Source organism: Peromyscus leucopus, chromosome 10, assembly GCF_004664715.2.
Source record: "Peromyscus leucopus breed LL Stock chromosome 10, UCI_PerLeu_2.1, whole genome shotgun sequence".
In the NCBI taxonomy this organism is placed as follows: Eukaryota; Metazoa; Chordata; class Mammalia; order Rodentia; family Cricetidae; genus Peromyscus; species Peromyscus leucopus.
The window spans coordinates 88,414,972-88,427,990 of record NC_051071.1 but is presented as its reverse complement, the minus strand read 5'-3'; the positions used below and the strand labels follow the sequence as shown (position 1 = coordinate 88,427,990).

The window sequence follows — 13,019 nt, the reverse complement described above, 5'->3', positions numbered from 1 at the left end:
GCCACACAGTGAGGCGGGGTCTGCTGTGCTCGCTGGAAGCTGCAGCTGCCCAGACAGAAAAATGCTGAAGTTAACCTTTGAAATACGATGTCACAGAGAGTACAGCCACCGTAAAGCAGAAAGATCATGACTGAGCCGTGAACCCTCCTAAGTCTATCTGTAGTATAAAAATCGTTTTCTCTGTAGTTTTTCCATCGGGCATATTCATTGTCCTTGGGGTTATGTTAAATAAGGACATTTTCTTTCTTTTTTCTTTTTAACCCGGGAGCATCTGTTTTGTTTTTTTAATTAATTACTTTGAAACCACTAAGTGGATTTGTTTTACAAAGCAATATGCAAGTGATACCGAACTAGTCACAACTTATGAAGATCGATATACAGTGATGCAATTTATACTAATAACAGATTGTCAGATGGTTCAGCAGCAATTAGGATTGGGGCTAGAAATGTAAAATTCACCAGGCGGTGGTGGCACAGGCCTTTAATCCCAGTGCCAGGGAGGCAGAGGCAGGTGGATCTCAGTGAGTTTGAGGCCAGCCTGGGCTACAGAGTGAGTTCCAGGACAGCCAGGGCTACACAGAGAAACCCTGTCTTGAGAAAAAAGGGGGGGGGGGGAAAGGTATGTAAAATTCATCATGGTGAGTTACAGTGTGGTTAGAAGTTAGTGCTGAAACCTTGTTTTGATTGACAATCAAAGAGCCCTCCTGTCTTGTGGTCATTAAGTGTGATGCTAAGAATCTTAAAGTATATATTTTGCAGGAAAATGGTTGATAAAAATAGCATTTAGTCAGATCAATCAGGTTTCCTAAAACCATAGGCTGATGCACATTTAGTGAATTTATAATGTCAGTAACACATACAGATACATTTTACAGGATGTTAACTTCAAAGATGCATAAGAAATTATATTTATTGTTACAATTCAAATTTTTAACAAACACTTTACACCCCCTGCACCACCCCAGATGCTTTTTGAATTTTTACTGGGTGCTGGGGATGGAACTCACATCCTCATGCCGCACAGCAAGTTCTTTACTGGCTGAGCTGAGCGTCTCTCCAGCCCCTGCTTGCACATTCACATCGTGTGTACATACACAACTGTATGTACCTATTTACATCCTAGGAATCACAAGTGAGCGAAAGCATGGCTGGATTCACTTGATGAGACTATCTCCAGCTTCATCCATTTTCCTGTAAACAACGTAACTTCATCTTTACGGCTGAGAAAACTTCACTGTGTGCACACCACATTTTCTTTACCCTGTTGTTGGACACCTACGTCCTCTCCATCACTTAGCTACTACTGTGAGTAGAGCTACAGTGAACACTGGTGTGCAAGTGTCTCTGTGTCAGGCTGGTGTGGAGTCCCTCCCGTCATCCTGGGAATGGTACAGCTGGACCTTATGGTAGATCTGATCTCCCTTCCGGTCCACTTCCTCACCAGCAGTGTGTGTGAGGAAAAGCAGAGCTTGTCCTGGTATTCTTAACGCTGACACGTCCTCACCTGAGCTCTGGTTTGCTTTTGGAAAAGCTGACACGTCCTCACCTGAGCTCTGGTTTGCTTTTGGAAGCGCTGCCATGCTGACTAGGGGGGGTGGAAGCTCAGGGTGCCGTGTTCAGTCTTTCTCTGGTGGCTGCTGAAGCTGAGCGTCTTTTCCGTGTTTATTGACTGTTTGTACTTTGTCTTTTGAGGACTATCTGTTCCATTTACTTCTTTGCCTGGATTGGGTGTCTTGATATTTAGGTTTTTAGTTCTTTGTACAATCTAGATATTAATCTTCTGTCAGATGTTCAGCAAGCTAAGATTCTGTCCCAGTCTGTAGTTTGTCTGTCTTCACTTGTGATTACCTTTTTCTGTGCAGAAGCTTTTCAATGTCATGAGTCTCGCCCCCAAAATAATCTATGTTAAGACACAATTTTGTTAGGAAACAAAAGCAAGAATGAACCTGGGGGTCTTCTAGTAGGCTCCTGTAGTCCCAACACTCTGGAGGTGAAATCTCTGCCAGCCTCAGCAACATGGGAAGCCCTGCCTGAGCACAAGACAAAACAACAAAAGACAAAAACAAGCAAAAAACAAACAAACAAAACAAAACAAAAACCCAGAAACAAACAAAAAGCCCCAATCAAGACTGTCTAGTTCAAAAAGCCAGTTCTTAACTCCATCTGAATTAACTATAAAACCCTAATTTGACCCTGAAGGAAGAAAAGGGATAGATGATCAGTTGGGGGTGTGGAGCAGTTGAGAAAGGAGTCTTGTTCGTTAAATCCAAGAGCAGGCATGCCGAAATAACACTTGCTACTTTCCTCTCTTACTCAGGATTTAGATGCTAAACTGACATTGGCATCTGTGTTCTTAAAAACCCCGGCTGTCTTTCAGTTATTAAAATCAGATGCTACATTTTACAGCTGTGACTGGTTTAACCTCGCCCTGGGCTGGGCTGGACGAAGCAAGAGTGCCCTCTTCTGGCAAAACTGTATCCATACAAGAAATAATTACAGGACATTTTAAAAACGTGAACGGCAGCGTGTACATCAGCCGAACACTTAACACTGTCTTTTTCTTACACCTTGAGGGCTGGGGCAGATGCTGTCTTGTTATCAGGTAGATGAGTCGACTGAGGCTTACAGATAATCTAGCAACTCACCCATGAGCAGCAGAATGGAACCTCAGATCTGGTTACACAGAGCCAGATTTCTCACTGAAGAAACTGGAACAGCTTCTGAGTGGCTGAATTTGAAATGATGCGTCTCATGTTAATGTTGGTATTTAAATCCACTCTAAAGGGCATTCAGGTGTAGTTTATCGCTTCTGTGTTCATATATGTCACACACTGCAAAGAACCGGGCTTTCCATGACAGCTAGAGGTCACTGTAGTCTAAATTTATGGGAATTAAATATTATCATGCATTCCAATTAAGTTCTTGAGAACTAAGAATTATTTTTATTAAATAAACTGGGATAGTGTACTGGCTGGTTATGTGTGTCAACTTGATACAAATCACAGAGAGGAAGGAGACACAGTTGAGGAAACACCTCCATGAGGCCCAGCTAGGGCATTTTCTCAATTAGCGATCAATGGGGGAGGGCCCAGGCGAGGCTGGGTGGTCAACCCTGGGCTGGTGATCCTGGGTTCTATAAGAAAGCAGGCTGAGCAAGCCAGAGGAGGCATCCCTCCATGGCCTCTACATCAGCTTCTGCCTCCAGGTTCCTGCCCTGTTTGTTTGAATTCCTGTCCTGACTTCCTTCAATAATGAACAGCAATGCTGAAGTGCCGGCCAAATAAGCCCTTTCCTCCCCAACTTGCTTTTGGTCCTGGTCTTTCATCACAGCAATAGAAGCCCTAAGACAGATAACAATAGCATTATTTCAAAATAGTCACCTGCTGAATGCCAGAAGCTGTACTGTATACTTTATACTTGCCTTTATACTCTGCTCTAATCCTGGATGGCCAGGTTTCATCCTCTGGCCACAGTTTGATATATCCATAATCTCTCTGTCTCTGTCTCATCTCACACAGCCAAAGCTGGATTCAAACGCACTGTGCAGCGAGCCTTCCACTTGCTGGGATTACAGGCGTGAACCACTCCACCAGCTGGTCTTGCTCTAACTCTCTGTGAGATGGGTCAGTTTGCTGTCACTCTGACAGACAAAGTACCCGAGATAATCAATTTACACAGAGAAAGCATGTATTTTGGGTCACAGTTTTGGAGGTTCCTGCCTGTGATTGGTTGACCTCACACTTTGGGGCACATAGCAAGGCAGCGTATCAAGGCAGCAGCCTGTAAAGCAGGTGTAGCACCTCACACCTCTAATCTTGGTGCTTCCTAAGCTGGGTATCTCAGGCTACAGACCATCTTGGGCTTAAATACCAAGACCCAACGATTTCTGTCGGTTCTCCCTGAGCTACATAGTCAGACCATGTCTTCCATAAGCAGTCTTGGGTACTGATTGAATTTCTTTTTAAAGTCCTGCTCCATTTCTCAGTTTCTTCTCGGGCCAGTCTCCGTGGTTGCTATTTCTTGGGTCGGTGCATTTCACGTGGACTCTAACTGGCACACCATTGTTCATGGTGCTCTCAGAATCTTTATTTCTGAGAGGTCCTAGAGATGGCCCTGCTTTCACTCCCGCTTTTATATTCTGTGTCTTCTATTTTCCTTAGTTATTCTAGCTTAAAACATGGTTAATTTTGTGATTCTTTTCAGAGAATCAGTTTTGATTTTATGGATTCTCTCTGCTGGCCTCTGCTCCACATACCTATAATTAAATCTTTTCTGTTTCTCAATTTGCCTTGCTTTGTGTTTGGTTTACTTTTGACTTGTAGCTTACTTTTTAAATGTTTTTCTTATTTATTTATATTATAATTGCATCATTTCCTCCCTTTCCTTCCCTCCTTTCAAACCCTCCCATGTACCACTCACCCCTCCTCAAATTTGTGGCCTCTTTTTCTTTAATTGAAGTTGTTGTTGTTGTTGGTGGTGTGTGTATGTGTGTGTGTGTGTTTTTTTAATGTATAAATACAACCTGCTCAGTCCATATAACGTTTCCTGTATGTGTATGTTTTCAGGGCTGACCATTTGGTACTGGATAACCGGTTGGTGTGCCCTTCCCTGGGGACGACTCTCTCTCCTGCTCTCAGTGTTCCTTAGTCACCTGTAGTTCTTTGCCTAAGGTTGAAGCCCGGTGAGCCTTCTCCCTTTCATGTTAGCATGTCTGCCGTTGTCCTTGTTCAGCTCCTGTTTAAGCGGTCCCGTTCGTGAGATTTGATGGGTGTAGCTTCTGACATTCCTAGGGGACACAGTCTACTCCTCTGGCTCTGACGGTCTTCCCGCCCTTCTTTTGCTATGATCCCAAGCCTCAGGTTCAGGGGTTGTGTTGTCGATGTGTAGCAGGAATCTTAAAGAGTTTTATTATTAAAATCAAACCTGAGGCCAGTTATTGGGGTGAATACTGGAAGATCAGAGAGTCAGAACAAGCCACAGCTACCCCACCTCGCTGGATCCTCAGCAGGTCTTGTTTCCTCAGACTGGAGGCCTCTGAGTCCTTATCCAAAATGGGTCTCAGCTGAACTGCTGCTGGAAGCCTGAAAGCTCAACCAGGCCAAAAGCCTCTAGTTTCTGGTTCTCACGCCCTATATATCTTTCTGCTTTCTACCATCATTCCCTGGGATTAAAGGCTCGCTTTCTGGGATTAAAGGCGAGTCACCACCATGCTTGGCTGAATCCTTGAACTCCTGGATTTCTGCCTCTGGAATGCTAGGATTAAAGGCGTGTGCTACCACTGCCTAACCTCTATGTTTAATATTGAGGCTGTTCTGTCTCTGACCCCAGATAAATTTATTAGGGTACACTGTATTTCGGGGAACACAATACCACCACATCGATGTATCTGTTGGACTGGGCTCTTCCACTCTGCCTTTTGATGGGTTGTGAATTCTGCAGTGGTCTCCATCTGTTACAAAGAGAAGTTTCCTTGATGGGGTAAGGACTTCAAAGGGATAAATATTTAGAAGGTCGTTAGGGGGCCTGTGCTGGTTTAGTAGAGAGGTGGTTGTGGGGTCTCCTCTAAGATCCGGGACTTCACCAGCCCTGGGGAGTTGGCCAGGTTTCCAGGACCAGTGTGATTTCCCTCTTGTTGAGTGAGACTTAAGTCCAAGTAGAGCACTGACCGCTACTGCACCCTAGGGTTACCTTGCTGTGCTGGTTCGTAGGCATCATAGCTGGGTAGCTTCCTTCCCTTGGAAGTCTGGATGGCTTCTCAATATGGACTTTCACATCAATTGATTTGATACCTTTCTTCTTGTTTAATGTCGGTTCCCAGCCTCGGGCTCCCCTCTGAGCACTGTGTCTCGTACATTTTGCTGTGGGTGTGCCTTCTTTTCATCTCAAAGCATCTGGTTTTCTGCAGCTTCTTCTCCAGTCCACTGGATATACACGTGTGTGCTGCTTCCTTCCCTGTGATTGCGAACTTCCCAGTTCCCTTTATGTTGCTGATTTCTCATTTCAATCCATTGTAGGTTTTATCCATTATAGTCAGAACATATTTTGTCCAATTTCAATCTTCTTACACTTACCTACACTTACTTCTTGTGGTCTAGTGCATGGCCTGCCCTAAAGAAAATGTTTCTGTATGCTCTTGAAAAGCATGTAGTCTGCTGTTGTGGAGGGAGACTATCCACATTGGGTCAGCCTAGCTGACGTCTAGTCCTGTCTCATTGTTTCATACACTGTTGAAAGTGGGGAATAAAATCTCCAACTATGATTTCCAAACTCTATTTTCTCCTCTCAATTCTGACACTTTTAGCTTCATGTGGTTTGAGATCTATTGGGAGCAAGGGTCCTTGGGCCTAGAGACAGCACTAGGGGAACCAGGAATGTTATATCCGTCCGTAGAACTGTCGTTTCAAAGAAAAGACTTTATAACACGTTTTTCAAGCCAAAGGGCTGGGAATGGAGGTGGCTAATAGTCTGCTGATCTGCGTTATTTGTATGACCAGGGGTTCCCTCAAGCTCCCACAGCCAGGACCAGAGGTGACTAATAGCCCAAGTGACCTATTCGGCCTCTCTGTATGACTGAGACCATGCCAGATCCTCCCCTAGCCCCATAAGCAAATTCAGGTACTCTATCTCCAGAATGCATCTTCTCGGAGGAAGTGACAAGTACTTTAAATTGAGCTTTGATGTGATTATGCCTCCTTGTGCACAGGAGACTGCATTCTACCAGAAACTTCTCTCTAAATCATGCTGGGCTTAAATATGCTTACAATAAACTACTTGGGGTCAGACTCTAGAAGTTTGAACCAACACTAGCTACTGAGTCATATTGAACTGGATTCCCTACACTCTGCTGGCCCTGGTGGTCACAGCGACCCCCACAGAGACCCTGTTGTTTCAAGAACAAACTGTTTTTAATTAAAAGACTCTTTGAAATAATTTATCTCTTTCTGTTCATTTAGTATTGTAAACGATGCAGCATAATCTAAACTATTAGACACAGTGTAATTGATAATCTTTTTTCATAGCCAACTTTTAAAACATTTGCTCTTCTTGTGTATAGCTCTATTTTTTCTCTAAATATTTTCAAGTTGTGTGTGTGCGTGATGCGTGAGAGAGAGAGAGAGAGAGAGAGAGAGAGAGAGAGAGAGAGAGAGAGAGAGAGGATTTTATTTTACTTCAGCTAGCTCATAAGTAGAAGATGTTGCGTAACAAGGTGGTACTTGTGTAGTAGAGCTGCACAAAACTCTGGCTGCGTCCGTCCATTTCACCATCACATCCCAGGGAGTGCTGCTGGCTTGTGCTCACCTAGTGATGATGCCCCATGAGTAGCTGAGACCTGCCGTGGGAGGGAGCGTTAATGCCATGGAAATCAGCAAGTCCCGCAAAACTGGGAAATCTGTCCTCTGGAGTCACGTGTTGAAACTGGCCACCACACTGCTGCCTTGAGCCCATTTTTTTAAATTAAGGAGCAACAAACATTAAAACCTGAGTTTTTGTTGTAAGCAATTGAATTTGTTTTCCCCACCCAGTTACTCGGCTACTTAAGTGATAAATCGATCAAACCCAATTCTTTGGCCTGGAAATCCTCCTCAGTCTTCCTGTTTGTCCAACATGCCCTCTTTCCCATCCCAACAGATTGGCTCATAGTATTGATGTACAGTTGATTTTGTTTGGTTTTGGTTTTTCGAGACAGGGTTTCTCTGTGTAGTTTTGTGCCTTTCCTGGAACTCACTCTGTAGACCAGGCTGGCCTCGAACTCAGAGATCTACCTGCCTCTGCCTCCTGAGTGCTGGAATCAAAGGTGTGTGCCACCACACCCAGCTTGATTTATAGCTTCTAAAAAAGCCATGGTGAGCACTTATTTAATATGACTGAATTTCCTATCAACACGGAGATATTGGAAGAAATTGAGCTTTTTTCTGAAATCATTTCTTTTGGCCTTTTAAAACCACAACACTTGACAGTTACTGCACTTCATTCAGAAGCTGTCTGACCTTGGGCAGTGCAGGTACATCAAACAACATGCAGTCCATCATGGCAGCACTTCCTGATGGTGGGCACCAGGCCACAGTGTGGACTTCCTGAGGGTGGGTGCCAGGCCACAGTGTGGACTTCCTGAGGGTGGGTACCAGGCCACACTGTGGACTTCCTGAGGGTGGGTACCAGGCCACTGTGGTTGATAAATTGTGTACCCCAATAAACTTATCTGGGGGTCAGAGAACAGAACAGCCATAATATTAAACATTGAGGTTAGGCAGTGGTAGCACACACCTTTAATCCTAGCATTCCAGAGGCAGAAATCCTTCTGGATCTCTGTGAGTTCAAAGCCACACTGGAAACAGCCAGGCATGGTGACTCACGCCTTTTATCCCAGGAAGTAATGGCAGAAAGCAGAAAGGTATATAAGGTGTGAGAACCAGAAACTAGAGCTGGTTAAGCTTTTAGGCTTTTGAACAGCAGTTCAGCTGAGATTCATTCTGGATGAGGACCCAGAGGCTTCCAGCCTGAGGAAACAGGATCAGCTGAGAAGTTGGCAAGGTGAGGCTAGCTGAGGCTTGTTCTGTCTCTCTGATCTTTCAGCGTTCACCCCAATACCTGGCTCCCGGGTTTGTTTTTTACTAATAAGACCTTTTAAGATTCACCTACAGGCCACAGTGTGGACTTCCTATGGTGGGCGCCAGGCCACAGTGTGGACTTCCTATGGTGGGTGCCAGGCCACAGTGTGGACTTCCTATGGTGGGTGCCAGGCCACAGTGTGGACTTCCTATGGTGGGTGCCAGGCCACAGTGTGGACTTCCTATGGTGGGTGCCAGGCCACAGTGTAGCCCTCCCATGTGCTATGGCATTTGCACAGGTGTTTATGAACTCTGGGTTCCAGAATGACCTTTCCCGTGATGTAGAATTCCACTTGTTCACCACCTTCAGCTTCAGTAAGATGTCTTTTTTTCTGAAGCCTGCCTCTGTTTTAGTTTAGGGCCCACCCTGGAACCTGAAGAGGTGGTAGAACATCTCATGTACGGGATCCTCACTGAGAAGAAAATGATATTTGTTCCAGGTGCTATAGCGTTTTTGATGGTGTTGGAAAGGTGAGTGACAGTTGGGTTTGTCGGCAATGGAAGTCAACATGCTCCTACTAGATTTAAAGTCAGTTGATAAAATGCAGTTATGTGGAGTAAGCTGACGAGCTCATAACAGGTGAAGAGATTCTGGGTTTTTAAAGCTGAGGGTACTAATCATTGAGGGAAGACTGGAATGGTCACTAAAACATTTTCATGTGTTTTTAAGGTTTGTTAGAGTTCTTTTTAAGAAGTTTATGTCTCTTATCGATGAGCAAGGGTGTTTAAAGCATGTTTACTGTCCAGTAATTAAGTAGGATGAAGGGAGATCAAGGTTAGATTTTTTAAAAAATCTTATTGTCATTTGTAAAGCAAAATGCTTATTATCATCAATACTTGGTTCTAGCCCAATTTGTAATTTCAAGGAAATCTGAGAGACACAATCTCACATTACCAATGACAACTGGTTTGGGTTTTAAATTCTGTAATGGACAGCATAAAGACGGTGGTGTGAGAAAGCCATCACTGTACCCACCCGGAAGTCACAGCTCTCATTGTTTCCGGCTTCCAAATGGAGACGATTCCAAATGAAGACGCTTCCCATTTGGGGACCCATCTGTGGAGTCCAGGATGTCTCACTCCTGATTCTTGTTCAAGAAGCAGTTCTGCTCTGTCTGCTGTAACCTGCATCAGCTAAACGGATGGTCGTCCTCTCTCCACAAAGCTTATCTTCCAGCAATCTCGAATGCCCTTTTGATTTGTGATATATAGACCTTTAGTGACATATAGATCCATAGACAAAAGATAGTTTAGAAAAGACCAAATTAAATTAAAAAAAAAACTCAGCATCTGTAATGCAGGAAGAAATACTAGCAAGAGGCCTTGAAAAGTTTTGAATGAAGCAGTTCACTTATTTGTCATAGTTTCTGTTCAGTTGGTAACAAAGTTGCATTTTAGATACTCATTCACAGATCTCATGGGTGTTTTCATGCTATAGAAAAGCCATTTTGAAGCATAGGAGCCACTAAATAATCTATAATTTTAGAGATCTTAGCCTTGCTTGCAGTGTGGTCCTTGGATTATGAGCATTTATTTCCCTGAGAGTTTGTTAGGAGCACGAAGTGAGAATTTGCATTCCCTGCGACTCCCCAGAAGATGCATGGTAAAGTGTCAGCCGCATTCTTTGCACACTGGAGTCGCGCAGAGAGGCTAAGGAAAGTGCTGATGTCTGAGACCCGCTCCTCCAGCTCTTCCCGTGACCCTGAGGCACAGCAGAATTTAGAAAGTAGGGGTACTAAGATTGCCTGTAAAACACACACCCTCCTTCCCTACCTGAGATATCTGTGTGGCCTTTGAGGCTGTAACAGTGAGCCTCAGGAGAGCTGGGAGGAACAACCGCCCTTACCCTCTGATAGGGGCTTCTACAGCTGCGTGGGGTTGCTTGAGAAATCTGTTTAACAAGTAGATCCCACCACCTTCTAGATATTTTAATACAGGGTATTTGAATCTGGACTGCTACGAGCAGCTGGTCCAAAAAAATAGTATTTTAAGGATTACTGGACTAAAGATTTAAAAAAAACAAACAAAAAAAAACTTAAGATATCTAAGTATGACAAGCATTCCATCCCCTTCTATTCAAACCCAGATGAACATGCCCTCGCGCTGAGGTGAAAAGCTCATGGGAGGGGCTAAAGAAATGGTTCAGCAGTTCAGAGCACTTGCTGCCCTTCCAGGGGGACCAGGGTTCAGTTCCCAGCATGGTGACTCCCAACCGCCCATAACTCCAATTCCAAGGGATTTGGTGCCCTCTTCTGGCCTGAGAGGACACCAGGCATACATACTGCGCACTTACAAACACACAGAAAAAGCACTCACCCACATAAAATAAAAAAGAAATCTTTTTATTGAAACAATCTGAAGTTCACTGTGAGCCACTGTCCACTACTCTTAGGGCTGTTAACAGTTATAGGGTGTGCGGTTTCCAAACACTGCATGCTGTCCAGCCGATCACTGTATGTCGTTACACTGACTTATATATTCCAGTTACTTTCTCTCAGACCCACTGGACCGTGTGACAAGCTTCCAAATATTCTTTAGTGCGCACTCTGGGGAGAAAAAAGAATGAGATGAGCTGCATGTCTGTACTATTTGTAACCTTGAACGCTAACATAGAGATTGTTCACAAGAACAATTAGGCATAAATTTTTCCATGTACTCATGGGAAATTTAAACTCAACAGTCAATTAAAGTTGCTCAACATTATGCTCAAAGTCCAGGGCACTGCCTGCATATTCATTTAGCTGCTCACTTCTCGAGGCTTTAGTGCAACATTTCAGTGATGTTTTCAATTAGAAAGCATCATTTTAGCTCTGGGTTTTACTTACTTTCCAGCTTCAGGGTTCTTTTTAACCCTTTAGCGTCTCAATGATTCAGCTTTGTATACCTCCTCTCTGAGATCTTTTTTTTTTTTTAAAAAAAGGGAAGAATATGTTGATTTCAAAAGTAAATAAATACATATATGTGTAAATTTCAAAAGACATTCAGGCCATTCCTGCCCTAGAGAAAGTAAAACCTTGTTTCTCATTTAAGAAGGAAGTGAATTGAAATGGAAAACCTAAGTCCAATTAAGGTTCTTCATCATGTCTATAATGAATCTGATATGCTACATCATAAATTAAATATTAAGTATTTTAAATGACCATGTTTTACAAATGTACTTAGTATCACATCCCTAATTGTGTTTACACATCTCTTCTAGGATCCTTCCTGAGCGATTCCTGGCAGTTTTAAAACACAGGATCAATATTAAGTTTGATGCAGTTATTGGATACAAAGATAAATGATGAAGACTGCCTGGTTTTCTTGAAAGCTGATTTACCGGGCGCAAGTTGATTTCTTCCCATATTAATCAAGATTTTAATGTTTTTAACTTTTGTTTTTCTCAATATCTTGCTTCTTCACCGTCTCCTCTTGAAGTGTGACCATGCTCATGAAAGCCAGTTTCACATCCTAGAGCCAAGTGGCCTTAAGAGTTGCTCTTGCCAGGTGGTGGTGGCACACGCCTTTAATCCCAGCACTCAGGAGGCAGAGCCAGGCGGATCTCTGTGAGTTCACGGCCAGCCTGGGCTACAGAGCGAGATCCTGGACAAGCACCAAAACTACACAGAGAAACGCTGTCTCAAAAAACAAACAACAACAAAAACAAGTTGCTCTTACTGAAAAGGGGTGGGGGGGGCACACAATCTATTTCATGATAATACTTTTCCCAGATTTTGTAGCTCATCACCAAGTTTTCAGAGCTTGTACTATCAATTTTTATTTACAATATTTGTAATTGCGCTCTCAGTTTATATAACTCACATTTCCTCTTCTATTCCATATACAATTAGAAACCTTTATCTCTATTGAATGAAGGACTGTGTCCAGTGTCATTTCACAATGGTTTCAAGTGCTCTGGAACATTCCATCCCATTTATCAAATACCATTTCCTGAAATACCAGCCCAAGGAATCTGGGGGTAGATGCTGTGGCAGGGATAAAAGCATCTGCAGGATTTCAGGCTGAAGTACAGGGGAATACACTTACAAATGCTAATAATAAATGGACCAGATTTCAGTTCTCAGTGTCTCCATCTGCTACACATAGAACATGACTTGAACTTTAAAGGAAAATCGATGATGCAATAAAGTCTCTCTCTCTTGGTTTTGTTTTGCTTTTTGTCTCCAGAAATTTCTTGAACGTGAAGTTCGGTGAGGTGGAACTGTATGACCAGGCCTCGGGTGGGGCTGGGCATGTGGCTCTATTGGTGGAGTACAAACGTGACGTGCACAAACCACTGGATTCCATCCCTAGCACTCTGCACATCTGGCCTGGTAGCACACACACACTTATCCCGGGGTTCTAGAGCCAGAGGCAGGAGGAGGTTCAAGGTCACACTCGGCTATGTTGTGAGTTGGAGTTAGGATACCT

General features: G+C 43.6%; 1 protein-coding gene across 1 annotated transcript in view; it reads left to right on the top strand.

Moving 5' to 3' along the window:
- The window catches only part of Hsd17b11 (hydroxysteroid 17-beta dehydrogenase 11), a 43,571-nt gene extending 30,818 nt beyond the window's left edge, over positions 1 to 12,753 (top strand). The window contains exons 6-7 of the mRNA XM_028867310.2: positions 8,964 to 9,080; positions 11,809 to 12,753. Of these exons, the coding sequence (XP_028723143.1) occupies positions 8,964 to 9,080; positions 11,809 to 11,893 (202 nt within the window). The 3' untranslated portion in view covers positions 11,894 to 12,753. The remainder of the gene's footprint in view (positions 1 to 8,963; positions 9,081 to 11,808) is intronic.
- Positions 12,754 to 13,019: the final 266 nt, after the last annotated feature.